The sequence below is a fragment of the Citrus clementina genome, unplaced genomic scaffold (genome assembly GCF_000493195.1).
Source record: "Citrus clementina cultivar Clemenules unplaced genomic scaffold, Citrus_clementina_v1.0 scaffold_8, whole genome shotgun sequence".
Classification (NCBI taxonomy): domain Eukaryota; kingdom Viridiplantae; phylum Streptophyta; class Magnoliopsida; order Sapindales; family Rutaceae; genus Citrus; species Citrus x clementina.
The window spans coordinates 21,721,542-21,739,183 of NW_006262022.1; the positions used below are offsets into that span (position 1 = coordinate 21,721,542).

Genomic DNA, 17,642 nt, shown 5'->3' on the forward strand with positions numbered 1-17,642 from the left:
GGGTCATTGATCGGGTAAATGGGTCAAGAATTTTAACCCAAACCCGACACGGAAAAAAATCGTGTTGACCCGGACCCGACCCATTTAATAATCGTGTTAAATTTGACGACCCATACCCATTTATTTATGTCGTGTTCGTGTCGGGTAATCAGGTCGTGTCAAATTTTACCAGCTCTAGTTGTTCGTCTATCCTCTAAACTATCAAATAAATAAACTCTCCCAGATTTCTTTACCTCTTTGTCGTTCACTCATTATTCAGAATATCATCAAACCTTCTTTTGTGCTCAAATAATTAACACAATACTTATGGGGTTTCATTAAAAGAGAAACAACATTTTTGTTCCAAAATTCATTAGAAATTCTATCTTTAGACAGTAGATTATTCACACATATCTCAAAATATCATATTTTTAACCCATGTAGCGAGCTTTAGGCCAGTGACTCCCAGATCAATTGGCCTTAGGACACTAGGTGTTGAAACACCCCTACAGACTTAATTACTCGAGTTCTAGATATAATAAAATTAAACAAAAATTCACGTAATAATGTAATTAAAACCAATACTCACGTACCCCTTCCTCCTAAAGTTCAAAAAAGGAAAAAAAAATTCAATACTACACCCAACACCGAGAAGTTTTTTATTATCAATTAAATCATCCACTAAATGTTATAACAAATTCCAATAAGAGATTTGGTTGAGTTCTTACAAATTCATTGACATTTATTTTTGAATTTACAAAAATACTCTTTAAACATAAATTACTATTTTGAACTAACAGCTCGCCTGTCACAAGATGAAGTAAAGTTATGTTTTGAATGTTTCTATTTCATTTCCTACAAAATGATTATTTTTTCAGCGGCGTCGTTTTAGTACGGAGGAAACATCAGTTTTCATTTTTCGCGCCAACATATCGCGAAGCGTGAATGTCAAAGTGGCAAGTGCCAAACAAGCAAGGACTCATTCGTCATTTGCACCTCTAAGGATAAAACAGTAATTCTAAAAACCACTGTAGCATTTACCGTACTGTAGCAATCACAATTCACACACACGAAGTCCACACCGCCCAACAGTGGAAGCGTGTGAATCACCAAAACAGAACATAGGGATGGCAAAAATCCCCATGGGAACGGATATTCTCGGAAATTTTCTCTATTTAGAGAGGATATATAGATAATTTTATACCCAATTTCTTATTTGGAGAAAAAATAAAAATTTTTTTTACCTAATTTCTTATTCGGGGAGAGGACGGGAATAAGGTGGAATCCTCATTCCCTACCCATTTCCCTATTTTAATTTTTAATTTTTAAAATTACTAGTAAATAAATAATAAGATTTGAATTATAAAATTATAAAAATTGGTAAAAATAACAAATATCAAAATATTTATATTATTAAATTTTTAGGTCTAATTAACTAATTAAAGTTCTAAATTTTTATTTAGGACATTAAAAAGACCGGATAGATTCTATTAGCTCAAAAATTTTGTTTTAATTTTAAAATTCATTAAATATTTTAAACTTAAATCTATTTTTTATTTTTAGATGTTATAATTATCTACAGCGAATCACAATTTTAATATCTAATCTAATGTTTGCTCTTGATTTGCTCCGACTTAACTATTGTGATGTAAAGGGAATAGTCCACATTTATAAAGTACCCACGCCACCATTGAAAAAGTTAATTTTGAATCTAAATTTGATTTTATTTATAACAATTTTATATTAAACTATTAATTTGTTCATGATAATTTGTAAAAGAAGTTTATATTCCTTGCATGCTGCGTTACTTACTAATTTAATATATGTAACTTTTATAATGGATATTAATGTAAGATATATTTCAAACTTTATTTTTATTTAAATTTTTTTATTTTAATATAATTAACTCAAAATTTAAAATTAAAAAATATATTAATTATTCAGAGATCAGGAACCCTCGAAAATGTCATGTTATTATTCAAAAATTGAATGAAGATTCTTTCAAATAATTTTAACAAAAACAAAAAAAAGACAAAAATATACGTAAAATATCATGAATGGGTACGGAAAATTAGTCCCCTCCCCTCCGCTCCCAGTTGACATCCCTAACAGAACATAACACAAAGGAAAAGTAAAACAAAACATCTCGCGTTGTCCATACTTCACTTATTTTCTCGGAAAATCTCGTGTCACCACGGATTTTCTCGCGAAAATCCAAACCAAAAAGCATCCGTCTCACCATCACCTGGAAAATTCAGTTGTGCAATTTACATTTTGCCTGCAGGTCAGTCTAGTCCTGCTATCGCAAATCCCTTCTTCAAACTAAATTGTTAAAATAAACTCGTTAATTTGTTGTAATTATCGAATTAGGGTTTGATTTAGGGTTCATGTAGTTGTGTTAGTAAATTTGCTTGCCAATGCTGTTGAGTTTGTTTGATTACTTTTGCTAAAATTTGTGAGTTAGGGCAATTAATGGTTCTAGCCTTGACATTGCTTTTAGGTTATATCTTTTCAAGTGAATTTTTGAGTTTTGGTTTTTAGTGATTAGTGAGGTCGTTTTTATATTGGACCAAATTTAAGCTATAATATATGTCTATTTTTTATGTATAAATTTTTTATGATCATGGAAATGCATGCTTTTGAGTTGTAATTGAGTGAGCTTGCTTTATTGAGTAACTTATGCTGTTTTAAGGCTTAAATTGTTAGGAATTACACTGCTATCAATAATTTAACATCCTCAGTTAGTCCATTAAACAAAGTGTCGAAGTGATGCTTTGGGATACTATTTGTGTGCATGTTGCATCTTCTTATTATATTGCAAAGAGGGATTTCATCGGAAAATAGGAGTTGTAGAAAAATGTCAAAAAGCTTTTTACTTATTGTTAATTTGGGTTTTGAATTGATGTGTGCTCAGAAAATAAAATTCTTTTAATCGTTTTCTTGTTAAGTTTATGTGGATTTCTAATTTCCTTTCAGCTAAAGTTATGGCAAATGATACTCGATCTGGTCGGAAAATTAAGGACGATGGAAATAGTATTTCAAAAGGGAGGCACACTGGTGGGAATGGAGTGACTAGTTCGAGCACTGAAAGTCCAGATACATCTAATCTAAGGAGGTCATCAAGAGAAACATCATCATCAATGAAAAATATGATTTCAGAATCGTCATCATCAAAGAAAAATACGACTTCAGAAACCCCACCATTGAAGACGAATGTGACTCCAAGTCCTTCAAGTATCCGGAAGTCTGAGCGTATTGAGAAGCGAACCTCGACAACTGCTCCAGTTAAGAGGAAATCAGAGAGACTTGAGAAGCAGTCTGAGCCAATCCCTTTGAGAAGGTCTGAAAGGGGTAAGGGGCCCTCCTCATCAAGTTCTTCTGGTTCAAAGAAGTCTGATAAAAGCTTGGTCTCATCAGAACTGAAACAAAAGAAAGAGAAAAAGGAGAAAAGTGTGAAACAGTTGACTATGGAAACCAAAGAGGTTAGCTGTGAAAGTAAGAAACAGGATGCAGATCGAGTCCAGGTGCAAAAAAGGAGAATAAATGCACATTCTTATAGGGCATTGCTCAAGCGAAATAAGAAATATATAGCTAAAGGTAATTGGTAGTCTATATCTTCTTCAATCCCCATAAATGATGCTTATTGCTTTTAAAATCACGCTATTTCTTGGGAAAGCTATACCATAAACATAATGGAAGCTGCATTATTATGAGTACTGATATTTTGTGGCTTTGATTAGGAAATGTGCCATTCATTTTTACATTAATGCAGTTTGTAGCTGTGGGAATTTTATCTGTTGCAAAATTATTTGTTGTACTCCTTTGAAGAATCATCTTATACTTTATTGCTCCACTCATAGATCATAACAAGGAGCTGAACAAGATAGAAAAGTCCTCTCAGGAATACAGCAGCAATTGTGAAGATGGCAGCTCTGAGCAAGTCAATGAGGTCAGAGGGACAAGCAGTGATGCTGAACAGGCACAGGTGGAGTGCTCTACAGAAGAAAATTTTCTGTCACCTGAGTCATTAGAGTATACAACGGAGAGTAGAACGCTTGATGATGATATTGGTTTGAAAAGGGGTCAAAATGTTATGCATTTGAAAAGAAAAAGAAATGAAGTTGACATGGTTTCTGATTCTTCTGCTGTGGTTGCAAGTAAAGAAACATGTGTCTCTCAGGCTGATGTCAACCCTTTATCACCAGCAAGAAGTACTGGAATATGTGGTGATAAGAAGCAAAGGTATTGGATCATACAATATCTGTTTGGCTTCCGTTCTTTGGAGTTTAGATCTGTAAATGATTTGAAGGTAATCAAGTGATGTTCTACTGCTTTCATTAGCAATGAAAATAAATAATCACTAAGAAGCATAGGTATTGGATCATACAATATCTGTTTAGCTTCATTTCTTTGGAGTCTAGTTCTGTAAATGCTTTGTAGGTAATTAAGTGATGTTCTACTTCTTTATTAACAATGAAAATAAATAGTCACTGATACTTATATATTGTTAAAAATTACAAAATCTAAAGGGCTCCACATTCTTACTATCCTGTGCTGCTCTAATCATGTTTGCAGAGCATGATATATTCTATTTCTGTATTGGAATTTGAAGAAGTTAAGTTTATGTGTCTTCTCTGATGGTTTAGTTCCATCATTATTGCATAGCTGATTTGGAGCATCAGTATATTGGTTTGATAAAGTCAATTTTTTTTTTTTTTGTGGGATAATGACATAAAGTCAAATATTGGTAGGGGACAGCTCTAGAAATGAAGTTATAATTTCGACCTAGAAGAACTTTAATGATGAAACAAGATTAATGTTGACTAAGGTAGTTGAGTTTAAGCTTCTGTCATGAATAATTAATTTTGACAGGGGATAATAATGGATTGGAGATCTGATAGTTTGTGTTGAAGGGTGGTTAGTGACTGGTATTGGGGTATGCAGTTGTATATTCTTGACTGTAAGGAAACTTAAAACTGTTTCCGGAGATATTATAGAATGTATTTATGCTTGAAGAAGTAGAATTCTGAGGATCAATGGCTTGAAGAAACCTGCTTGTGGGTGAATTATGTGGGCAGTAATATGGTGATTAAAAAAATACAGGAAGAAGAGAATGATATATTTAATAGTAGAATAATTTTTTAACCTTTATTTGTCTTTGAGGAGCAGCAGGTCTTGAGAATCTAGGGAATGTCGTTGTTAACTTAGTCCAAAGTCAAAACGATTTGTCATTAATGACTTTCTTACTATTATTATATTCACAAGCCTCGTTTATTTAGGATATTTGACTCCTATTTTTAAAGCTGGAGATGTACTTGAATTCTTGAAACTTCTAGTGGTTGTGGGGTAAGGCTTGTGTCAATGAAAATTGGCAAACTTAATGAGCTAATGGTTACCTATTTTGTTAATAAAATCTACATGTGACTAAATGTATTTTAGCCTGCCCTTCGAATTATCAGAGTTCTCTTTCTAATAGATTCAACCGAGTAGCTTAAATCATGGTCCACAAGAATTATTGCTTTATCATCTAGCAATTACACGGGGACCCATTCGTCGTGGCCCTTGGCGGTCTTTACAACATTGTGCTTAAAGAGCATGCTCAAAGGATTTGGTCCCCTTCCATAAAATTTCGAGGGTCTTTACCACACTTTTTAAAGAGCATGCTCGAAGGATTTGGTCTCCTTCCATAAAATTTGCATCTCTTTTGATTTCCAATTTTATTCCTCTTTATTAACTTTATGCTAGCTTCCTTAAGATGCAAACAGTAAATTGTCTCAAAATAAGGAAATGTGGTTTTCACTTGGTGCTCAGTAATGTTTCATTTTGGTGTTCTTTATTGGTTTATTTGTGGCATTGACAGGCATCCTAGACTGTAAATTATAGTTGACTATGAACCTTATTTGTGATGGTAGGTGTATTTTGTTTTTAGGACTATATATACTTTATTTATGAATTATTTGTCTTTTTGTAAGTTTGTAACACTCAGACTCATGGAAGAGTGATTTATTTATATGACTTACAAGTATTTTGCAGGGCTGACATTGATTCAACAAAGCAGGAAATCTTGTTTTCTCTTCCAACATCAAGAGAAAAATTGGACGGGGAATTATGTGATGCCTCTATTGCTAAGGTTGGTGTGACTGTCTTTTTCTTTCTACTTACAATGTTCTTATGTTCAATTATCTCGTATCTTATTCTTCAGTTTGTTCTTACCTTTAGCAGACAACTGAGTACCATAATATGCCGTCTCTGCATGAATCTCGTGGTGATGTACACAGGAGAGATGACTTAATGGTAGATGCTAATGATAATCTTGGCAGTTTGAAAGAGAAGACGTCAAAATATGTTGCATATGGAGGCAAGTTAGACTCCTCTAGGTTTGTGGAGTATTGGATTCCTGTACAGATATCCAATGTGCAGCTTGAGCAGTATTGTGGTACTTTGCTTTCAAAATCTTTGTCACTGTGCTCACCCTTAAAGAATGATCCTGTTGGGGTCCTCCATGATATTCTTATTTCCGCTCGAAAGGTTGGGTTTATTCGATTGTTTTGCATTAATTACATGATTACATGAAATTTAGATGATACTGCTTTTGAGTGTAGCTTTCATTTGTGGCAGCTGCTGAATATTGAATCTAATTTATTAAACATTTGCTGGTGGTATGATCTTGAGTAGGCCTGGATATGGTCTGTGCGAATTATTTGAATTTGATCTTTGTCTTATTACTACATGTATGGTTCATAATTTGCACCTTTTATCGCACATTCAACTTTAATTCTCATTTACTCATAAATCTTGATAAATAATATTATTTACAGTTTTTAGGATGAATTTAGTTTGAGTTGCAACTTGGTCAAGATATTTAAATGGTCTTAGCCTCTTTTAGGTTCATATGGGTTTGAATTTGTTAAGAGTGTTGATTACTTTATGTGGTTAATGATCACTAGTGGATAATATGATCAAATTTCTTCATGTTGTGTCATGCATATTTTCGTACTCTTTTCCAGTGCTGTGACCATCCATATCTTGTGGATAAATCCTTGCAAAGTTTGCTTGTTAAAGACCTCGAGTTGGCTGAATATTTAGATGTTGGAGTAAAAGCAAGTGGCAAGCTGCAACTTCTTGACACAATGCTCTCAGAGTTGAAAAATCAAGGTTCAAGAGTCATTATACTTTTCCAGGTACATGCTTTCAGACTATTAGTGCCTTATTCGTGAACTTTTATCGGAATGTGTTTTCTAGAGCTTCATGAATTCTGCATTAGTTGAATCGATGCTTTATAAAATTGCTGTGTCAATATTGAATACTATTTCTATTTGCTTGGCATGACTATGCTTAGCAATAAAACACGGACAAGGAAGAGTTCATTACTAGAATATTATTTGCCCGCTATAGTATGCATCTGATTTGATAGGCTGCTTCCGAAAATGGTTTATTGGCCGTATAACAATTTATTCTTATGTGTTGCATATCATCTAAAGAACCAAAAGGATGCTACTCATCCGACATCAAACCAATTGGTAGTTCTCACTTTTCTTCCCCATATCATAGTGAGAAGGGATACCATTTATATATAAGACAACCTTATTTAACATTTTGATAACTAATATAAATCAAATTGGATCAACTGACAATGAAACTTTTCTACATGATTTAAAGCATATAAAAAGGAAAAATTACTGGAAAAGCTTGTTGGCTCTAATTATGGACTAATTTTTTTCTTTTTAATCGGAAATGTGATACCAATTAAATTAATAATGTGACTGGTTATAAAGATTGTGAACCAGCAGTCCATGTTGAATGTCCCAAACTGTACAAATGAAAATAAGCAGTTAAAAATCTTATTGGAAACATAGAAACTTATATTAAGAAGAAGACATGTACAAAAAGTGAACAAGGAATCCACAAAGAAATGTAATTAAAAGAAATTCTTAAACTACAATATCTTCCAATCTCTGAATGAAGTAAAAGAAATATCTGCAAATTGATTTAAAATTGAAGCTGTGAGGAAACAAAGAAATGGAAAATGTCCCACAGAAGATCAGCCTGCTTCTTCAAAAAATTTCACTCTCTCCATCCAAATTACTCAGTAATAGCAAATGGATATCTTTTCCGTACAAACAAAGCTTTTCCTTCCCCACCCTAAGCATATTGATTCTCAGCAAATAATGCAACACAAGGACTTGGAATAACCCAAGAAACTAAAGCCTTGCTGAATGATTTGAACCATAAAGATTATGCAGTTTAACAACAACGAAGGAATAATTGGTTTATACTTTCTGAATTTTTCTTGCACATACCACACCATAAAGTGAGAAACATGCCTATGGTCAGTGCCTTTGAGCAGTATCACAAGCGTTAACCCTTCCAAGAGAAATGACCAGAAGGAAAAGTTGGGAGGGATTTTGTTATGCAGTACCATGGAAGCTAGTTGGAATTGAAGAAAATGGTGTCCACCAGTAGTTATATATCTAGGTTCAATTTTGTTGCTTTGGAAATTTCTTGTTGGATTACACATGCATCGTTAAATGGATGTGAGGCTTGCATAATAAGACCATATTTAATGTTTTTGTTAACATTAACTCTTAATATGGGTGTTTGGTTTGAGATTACTTTTATGCTCTGGCACAGATGTGATCCTGCTTCTCTAATGCATTTAAGGGGGTGTATTTGTAATTTAGTACAGAGAAGTTTAGGAGATTCTAAGATTCCAGGAGCTGTTATAGACTGATAATGACCTATGTACTCTTGATACTTTCCCTAAGTGTTTTCTTCACTTGGAGATTTGGAATGTTTTGATATTATAGTAGTATCAACTATTTATTATTTTACTTATGGGTCCCAAATTTCAAGTTATTAACAAATATCAATATTGTTAAATAGTCATCTATATTTTGAATCAGTAGTTACAACTATTCTGCGAAATTGGGTACTAGTAATTTCTTCCAGTGGGTATTCTGCTAGTTTGAAAAATTTGCATTTCAAGAAAGCTTTCTAGTCTACAACCAAGGTATGATTGTTTGAGAACGACACTGGAGGTTGATTGTTGAAGTTGGTGTATTGGTTCATTGATGGCATAAGGGTTTGAAGAATTTGCTCTGTCCATACTCTGTTTATCTGCCTATTTTCTTCTAATTTATTGGTCTTGAAGAACTTGCTTTTCTATGTTTTATTTAAATAGATTCTCATCATCAGAGCAAAAGTTTGCGAGAATGAGATTTTAGGCTATTGTATATCACTTGGCCCAGGAGTGTCCCCAGAAGTTGTGGTTTCCCCAACAATTGTGCGATGCATCATCTTGGCATTGTGCTACTTCTGGGGATGGCATATTCCGAAGGGAATTGACAGTGTGCATGATCAGTAGGTATATGGTAGTCGCTTATAACACTTTTGAGCATGCACCTTCTTAGGGTCAATTGTATACTCTAGTTTGGGACCTTAACTTGATTGGTTGCATTTGGAGAGATTTTAACTGGCAGTTTAAAAAGAAAAAAATAGATAAAAGTAGAAGAAAGAAATAAATTGGTTTTATCTTCGCTTTGAGAGTTTTATTAAAAATAAATAAATTGGTTTTATCCAATCATTTGTATTAGTCTTTGACTACCTGGTAAACATTGACAATTACGTAAATTTTTTCACTGTCTTTAATTCCATTGCAATTGCTTCACAAATCTACGAGAGCACTTTGCCTGAATATGTCCCTCCTCTCGTATCAATTAGTCTTTTGTTTTGTTTTGTTTTGTACTGTTGTCTTTTTTTCTCTTTTTATTTTTTACAGAGTACCCAAACTGCATGGATAGTCTCTCTATCAGGCTACATGTGCCTGTTTGCATGTGTGTGTTTGCTCTTGCATTGTGCATTTTTCTTTATTCAGTTGTTCTTGTTTTGACATTCTTAGTTCTCTTGTTCTTATTTCGACATTATGTTGACAGTCTATTGGTGGTGGATCTCTTGGAGATATATTGGATGACTTTGTACGTCAAAGATTTGGTTCAGATTCTTATGAACGTGTGGATGGGAATGTTTTAGATTCAAAAAAGAAAGCTGCTCTGCAGAATTTTAATAATGGGAGCGGAAGATTTGTGTTTCTATTAGAAACCCGTGCTTGTCGTCCCAGCATCAAACTGTCTTCGGTTCATGCTGTTATTATATTTCATAGTGACTGGAGTCCGGTGAATGACCTGCGAGCCCTGCAAAGGATAACTCTTGATCCACAGCTTGAACAGATAAAAGTATTTCGTTTATATTCATTCTGTACTGTGGAAGAAAAAGTTCTGATCCTGGCAAAGCAAGATAAAACTCCTGATGGCTATGCACAGAACATGAGGCCAAGTACTAGTCATGTGCTGCTTATGTGGGGAGCCTCCTACTTATTCAATAGATTGGATGAATTTCATAGTGGCAAAATTCCAGCCTCTAGTTCAAGCAACTTTTTTGAGCAATCACTTCTAAACGATGTGGTGCAGGAGTTCTCAACCATACTTACCCAAAATGGTGAAGATAATGATACAAGAAAATTCAATATAATTTTGAAAGTCAAACAAAGTCAGGGAACTTACAGTACTTCTTTTCCTTTGTTTGGTGAGTCAAAAGTTGAAGGGATGGACGAAGAGCGGCCGCATATATTTTGGACAAATTTGTTGGAGGGAAAACATCCATGCTGGAAATATTATTCTGGTTCATCTCAAGGAAGCCGGAAAAGGGTTCAATATTTTGATGATTTACAGAAGAAACCAGAGTTAGAGATTGATGAAGTTGCAAAGAAGCAGAGGAGAGTGGCTAGCAATTGTGTTAATCAGTCCTCTCTCAAACCTGGACTAGAAGAAGGAAAGACTGTTTCGAGGGATAAGGAAGGTAAATGCACAATACCACCTCCGTTTCATCTTATGAGAACACCAGCACAAACCGTCCCCAACAACATCCCCATCCCCATCCCCCCCACCCCAACCCCCTTCTCTCATTCTATTGAATCTCTTGTTTTCTTGAATCTCTGAAAAATATTCTCTTATATCTTCAGGAACTTCTGTGGATAGTAGCACAATTCACTGGACGTGTGCTTCTTCCTCAACGTTGGTCAATAATTTCCCGGAAACTTCCAGAGAATTGAGTTATTCGCAGAAGAGTCTTCATCTTCTTTTGAAGCCAGAGATGGCAAAACTTTGTGAAGTTCTAAAACTCAGAGTATGCATCCTGTCGCCATTTTAATGAAATTAATTTTTGGATCTGTCTTTTCCAAAATCTGATGCTTCTTTTCCACTTTTCTCTTTATTTTCTTTGTTAATCTCTTTCGTCAAGATCTTGCTTCCCAGGGATAGGTTTGATGTGTTATTTTCTTTGCAGGAGGATGTTAAGGATACGGTTGGGAAGTTTCTTGAATATCTGATGATCAATCATCGTGTTGATAGAGAGCCCCCTTCAATGTTGCAGGCTTTTGAGATATCTCTGGTGTGAAACTTATTCCTTTCAGCATGTCCCACTTTTTCTTTGTCGTCTTGTGTCTGATGGTACTTCTGCATAAATTATAAATAGTTGGCTATTACTTGTGTTTGGATGAAGAATTAAATCATGCTTAGATGTATGACTTTTCGTCCTATTCAAATGGAAATTGTTTCTTTAGTATGCTTTTTCAGAAGTGGGACAATTGTCTTTATAATCCCGGCCTAACATTGTCTTATAGTTTCTGTGGACTTCCATCCATTTTAAAAGGGAATAGATATTCTCCATTTTACTGCATCATGCTTATTCTGTGGATGGAATTTTTAACACTCCCCTTAAGCTGAACCATAAATGTCATTTGATTTAGCTTGTCATATAGATAATAAGCAAATGTTGTTCAGGCCTCTTACTGGGTTGGGCTATGCCAAAAGCGAGTGAAACCCCATCACTGCTCTTTTTAAGCCCCTATGTCAGCACAAGTGGTCTCTTTTTACAGTGTAGGTCACTCAACAAATTTTTATCAAGCTTTTTCTGCTTAGATTAAGTTTAATTTCCTAATATTTAGTCTTGAGGAAAGTTGGATTACTTGCTATGCATTTAGGAGAAAATGGGTAGAGATTTGGTGAATCCAATATATTTTTCACAAGCTTGAGATTCTGGTTGTTGATCTCGTGGACTTGGACGAGGAAGAAACCTTTTATTAATTCTTGACAAACATTGCCTCTTGGATACGTGCCATGTGCATCAAGTTCTGTCAGTTTTTTGTTCATGGGGAGTGAGAAATGGAGTTATATAGTAAATGAGAACCTGATTGCACCCAAAAGTTCACCATAATGTAGGATCGTCACCTGGAAAAATACTTGCAGGTCCTCGTTATATATTTATTATGCCCAGATTTTAAGTGCTGATCTTGAATCCAGCAAGTCATTTCTCGCTCCTCTCTGTTTACACCATTTTCTTGTCATTTGCTAGCTTTTGTATGCACATGTGGACAATGGGTTCTCGGCATCTCTGATTAAGCATATTGATCTTGTCTGAACATTTTATTTATGCATATTACTCATGTGGCATGTCTAATAGCATGCTTTATTGCTGTGTGGTACAAATTTCAGTGTTGGACTGCAGCTTCTTTGCGGAAACAGAAAATTGATCATAAAGAGTCACTTGAGCTTGCAAAGAAGCATTTGCATTTTAGCTGCAAGAAAGGAGAGGCAGATTATGTTTATTCTTTGTTACAATGTCTGAAGGAAGTGTTTGAATTGTCCATGAAAGATGTTAGCAAGTATCAGTCAAATGCTAGACTGTCTCAGTCAGAAATAGTTTCTCATCGACAGGAACTTTTCAAGGTGGCCCAGAAAGATTTTTCAAGAAGTATTAGAGGAATCCAGAAGAAATGTCAAAAGCAGATGGCGAAACTTCGCCATAAGCAGCTGGAAGAGAAAAAAGACATTGATAAAAGGTATGAGGAACAAAAGGCACAACTGGAGACTAAGAAAAGAACGGAGGCAGCTGTTATTCGTTATCATTGTAATGGTAAAATGCAAATGGATAAGCTAAAGGTATTGGAAAATGAATATGCAGAGAAATTTAAAGAACTTGAACGTGACAGAGATGTGCGACTTGAAAATCTTGAGGCACTGCATGTGGCTTCCATGAAGAAGCTGAGTGACAAACAGACTAGTTGGGTGGAACAAGTGAAATCCTGGTTACAAATTCAGTTATCAAATAAGCCATCATCCAATGAATATGGACATAGTGTGGAATGCTTGCAGGCTGTTGAACAACATAATGCTCATGAGAATCAGGAGAATAATGCCTCTAATTCTATTCACATTTCTGCAGGGCAGAATCACGACAAACTTATTAACATTATTACACCGGTCAGCGGGGAGGGACGGTTGGAGTCACCTGTAATTCAAGAAACTGTAGCTGGTCCACTTAGGCTCAATAACGGAGGTGATAAATTGGATACCATAGCTTCTGCAGAAACATCAATTGCTGGATTAAAGGAACGTATAGAAGATAGCAATTCAGGTGACAATCAAGAAAACAATGAGCCTTTGAATCCTTGTTCCAGAGAACAGATTCTTGATGGAGCCACGTTAAGCATGCCAGATGGACATATTCAATTGGGAGTTACTGAAACTATTAGTTCTAGTGATGGTGCTGGGAATTGCCTTCTGCCTGTGCATTCTTCTGGTGGAAAAATTTGTGATGAGGCTAGATTGAGTCCAGAGGCGCAGGTTCCTGGGGAAGTAGCCGAGACAGTAAGTTCCAATGATGATCTTGAGAATGTTGTTCCTGTGAATGCACCAATATCTAAAGACCAAATTCCTGATGGAGCCACAACAAGCATGCCTGATGGAGAGGTTTTATTGAGGGTCCCTGAGGCTGCTAGTTCCAGTAACTGTACAGAGAATTTTATGGATTCTCCTCCAGGGGAAGAACAGATTGCTACCGTAGCCATATCAGTCGTGCCTAATGAAGAAACTCCTTTGAGAGTGCCTAAGAATGTCAATTCCAGTCATGGTCTAGAAAATGCCATCTCTCTCAATCCTTTATCTAAAGAACAAATTCCTGATGGAGCCACATCATGTATTCCTAGTGCAGAGGTTCTATTGAAGGTTCCTGAAAGTTCTCCTGGTGAAATAGTGGAGAGTGGTAATATTAATGGAGATAAAAATGAAGCATTTGCTACGACCTCTGAAAATTTCAATCATAATTTGCCTCTGCATGAACGGTCTCTCGCAAACCCACTTCCAGTTCTGACTCATACTATCATTGAGGAAAGTCCAGTGCCATCAAATCAGGTATAGTACTCACATATTATATCTATACTCCACAGGATTAACCAACATACTATATCTATAGGGATTATTGTTGGTTATTGTAAGTAGCTGCTGGGGACATTTTCTGGGCTATATTGTTTATGTTCTTTTTTCTAGTATGAGGAACTAGGCTTTTGGTTATTTTGAATGTCCAAAAGAATTGTTCAAAAACTTGTTTTGGGGCATCTATATAACAAAATTGTTGATTTGATGCCTTCTACATTTTTAAGGTTGTCTCTTCATTTGTTGAGGTACTGTTTCGCTCTTCTTCTTTTTTTTCCCAGCTGAGATAGTCTTAAATGAGCAGCAATGTTCGTCTATGCAGTATTTTTAATTTAACAATTCCTCTCCTGGGCAGGCTCTCCAAGACGTATGTTCTGAACCCACCGCATCAACTGGAGTGCAAGATGGAGATGCAACAGCTAATGATATACAGATTGCTTTGCAAGTTGATCCTCCTCTATCTAATCCTGTTGATGCTGTAGCATCAGATGATTCTAGTCACAGAGCAGCAGGCACAGGACATCAGCCAAGCAGTGAAAATTGTTTCACCAATCAATTTCCTCAGTTAGAAAACCGAGTTCAGATCTCTAATCAAGCTCTTTCAAAGCAGCTTGTAACAAGTTCTGCAGTCAATCCTTCCACTGATGTGCAGGCTCTCCAAGGTGTATGTTTTGAACCCATAGCATCAACTGGAGTGCAAGATGGAGAAGCAACAGCTAGTGAAATACAGACTGCTTTGCAGGTTGAACCTCCTCTACCTCACCCGGTTGATGTTGCAGCATCAAGTCAATCTATTCACGGAGCAGTAGGCATAGAACCTGTAGTTAGTGGGACCAGGGAAGTCAGTGGAGTAGGACATCAGCCAGGCATTCAAAACTGTTTCGTGAATCAGTTTGCTCCATCTCCAATAGCATTGGTAGAAAGCCAAGTTGAGCACTCTAATCAAGCTCTTTCGGAGATTTTTACAAGTTCTGCACTCAATCCTGCCACTGATGCTTCTGCTGATGGGTTGAGAGCAAATTTTGTGGACACCGGGACAGCGGCAATGATTTCTGGCTACAATAATCGTGCAGTACAAAATTCAGCCCCAGTGGCATCTCGGTTGCCCCCTCACATGATTTCGGACCCTCTACAGAATGAATTAGAAAGATTACGCAAATCTGCGGATGAAGCCATTAGGAGCCATGAAGAAAATGTTAGTTTACTCTTTACTTAATTGCTTCTTCGGTAAAAAATGTAGGGCCTTGTTTGTGCTTCTGTTAATGGTTGTCTTGTCTTTTGAACAGAAGCTTAAGCTGAGATCTGATTGTGACCGGGAGATTGAGCAAGTTCGTAGGAAGTATGAGATAAAGCTTCAGGAGATGGAGTCGGAATTTATGCTCAGAAAACAGGAGCTGGATGCAAATGAAAGTAAAGTTCTGATGAATAAGATTGTGGCAGCCGCTTTTAGGTCTAAGTGGATGGATATGAAAGATATGAAAGCATCCAGTGCAGGGATGCAACAAGGTATGCAACTCATTTCATTGCCATTATTTTTGTCATGAAAATATAAAGATTTTAGATAGAACTTCTGAAATATCTACTTACAGACAGTCTCTCTTTGAATATGGGGTATTGTATCTTGGAGTGAAACTCAGCCTACTAATGTTGATAATTGGGTTTATTTTTGGGCAAAACAAAGTTGACACAGTACCAAAAGGCAAGGCAAAACTCATTTGTATGGGCTGCTAGCCAGAATAGATGGCCATCCCTCACTAGACTGCAATTGTTAACTTTTTGTACGTTTCCTGATTTTGTGTGAAGTAAATATGCATGATATGACTAATGGGCCTTTGGTCCAATGGGAGAAACCTTGCACTTACAATGTTGAGTGCAAGGGTTCAAGTCTCCATAAGAGTTTTATAGAGGTTAGTTTCAGTACTCCCTCAGTTATCAGCTAATTGAGTGGAGACAGTCTCTCCCTTATGAAATGTGAGTGGAGTAGGTTTAAAGTATCTGGACAAGTGTTTCAAGTGGGTCAATGTATGGCGGTAGTCCCAGTTATATAATATGATTGTAAAAATTAGTTGTAATGTTTGATGAAATATCAGTAACAATCTGTGTATACCAGAATTCAAAAAAAAAAAAAAAAATGCATGATATGGTGATCTATTCAAATATGCATGTAATGGATGCATGTTTACCAACCCAGTGGATGTGTCTGGAGTTCACCTGCATGGTTTTTTTGAATGGCTTTCATCACCAGTAAGCTCTATGCATTACTTTCTTGGCAGAGGTTTCTTCTAGCACCATTCATCAGCAGCTGGCATACATGCTATCATGGCAAACTATGCAAAGACCTCCTGTTTTGGCAGGTTCATCTGGCCCACCTGCCACTTCTGTGCAGACTACTTCCGCTCCTGCAGCCATATCGATTACATCTCCTGCAGCCATATCGATTACATCTCCTGCAGCAAGTCAACATACTGCAGTTCCCCATGCCTCGGCACTTTTCCCAGGCATTCCTTCAAGACCACCCCATGTTAGCTCCAGAGTCTCTCCTACGATAAATCACCAAGTCAGCAGAGGAATTCGTGCTCCTGCTCCACATTTACAACCATTTAGACCATCAACATCCCTTGCTTCAACCAGTCTTCCTTCTTCTGTTTTGCCAACTCTACCCAGTAATGCCCGTCCAACCTCTATCCCACTTCTCCAGCGTCCTCTTCTATCACCATTGGCTACATGCAATACTAGTCTTTACAACAGGGCACCGGGGCCTGAAACTTCTGGAGTAGTGCCATCTGTTCCCAACCCTTCTCTGTCAGCCATGGATTTGCTTATGGATTTTGTTGACAATAGAAGTGGGGCAAGTCAAATTCTGCCCAGCAGTTTGCCCTCAGTATCAGAATTCAGTTCATCAAGTGTTCCAATTGTCCGACCTGAATCTAACATGCAGAGTTCGCAGACTAACCCCGGGCAGATGAGTGAACCTGTAGACATTGTTTGTTTGTCAGATGATGACTGACCATTTGTAAGCTACACATTTTGCATTCGTTTAACTTAGCTCCACGACGAAGAACTTTGACCGACCGTTAGTAAGCTATACATTTTGCGTTTGCTAGCTTAGCTTCACCACCATGAAGAACTTTGAGCTCAGCATTCTTCAGAGGGTTTTCAAGATGGCCTGGGGGTTTGAAACTGTATTGTCCGGTCTTTTCTGCTAGAGAATTTTGTTGCTGTATATACCTGGATACTTTAATTTTTATTATAAGTAAAAAGGGAAAAAAAAAAGTTTTCAATTACCATTATTTTCATCATTTGATTGAATCTTTCGAGTATGTTTAATTTGAGTTGAGAATATATTTACCCCTAATAAATTATTTTATAAAAAGGAGACGGCCAAAGAAATGTAAC

General features: G+C 36.3%; 1 protein-coding gene across 5 annotated transcripts; it reads left to right on the plus strand.

Moving 5' to 3' along the window:
- Positions 1–2,092: 2,092 nt before the first annotated feature.
- LOC18035547 (helicase protein MOM1) lies at positions 2,093–17,498 on the plus strand. Of its 5 annotated transcripts, XM_024179633.1 has the most exons (14): positions 2,093–2,263; positions 2,956–3,576; positions 3,840–4,221; positions 6,013–6,109; positions 6,199–6,507; positions 6,987–7,160; positions 9,912–10,473; positions 10,573–10,833; positions 10,997–11,160; positions 11,320–11,424; positions 12,528–14,225; positions 14,602–15,441; positions 15,533–15,752; positions 16,520–17,498. In XM_024179633.1, exons 2-14 carry the CDS (start codon positions 2,964–2,966, stop codon positions 17,251–17,253), a joined length of 6,159 nt encoding a protein of 2,052 aa, XP_024035401.1. In that variant the 5' UTR covers positions 2,093–2,263; positions 2,956–2,963; the 3' UTR covers positions 17,254–17,498. The 5 variants fall into 5 exon arrangements, with proteins under 5 accessions (XP_024035401.1, XP_006424539.1, XP_024035400.1 ...); XM_006424476.2 differs by having other exon boundaries at positions 9,912–10,833; XM_024179632.1 differs by having other exon boundaries at positions 6,202–6,507; positions 9,912–10,833.
- Positions 17,499–17,642: the final 144 nt, after the last annotated feature.

Coding starts and splice junctions, on each gene's coding strand:
- LOC18035547 (XM_006424476.2), top strand. CDS start 2,964: ATGGCAAATGATACTCGATCTGGTCGGAAAATTAAGGACGATGGAAAT. Junction 3,577..3,839: donor TAAGAAATATATAGCTAAAG/GTAATTGGTAGT, acceptor CTCCACTCATAG/ATCATAACAAGGAGCTGAAC. Junction 6,110..6,198: donor GTGATGCCTCTATTGCTAAG/GTTGGTGTGACT, acceptor TCTTACCTTTAG/CAGACAACTGAGTACCATAA.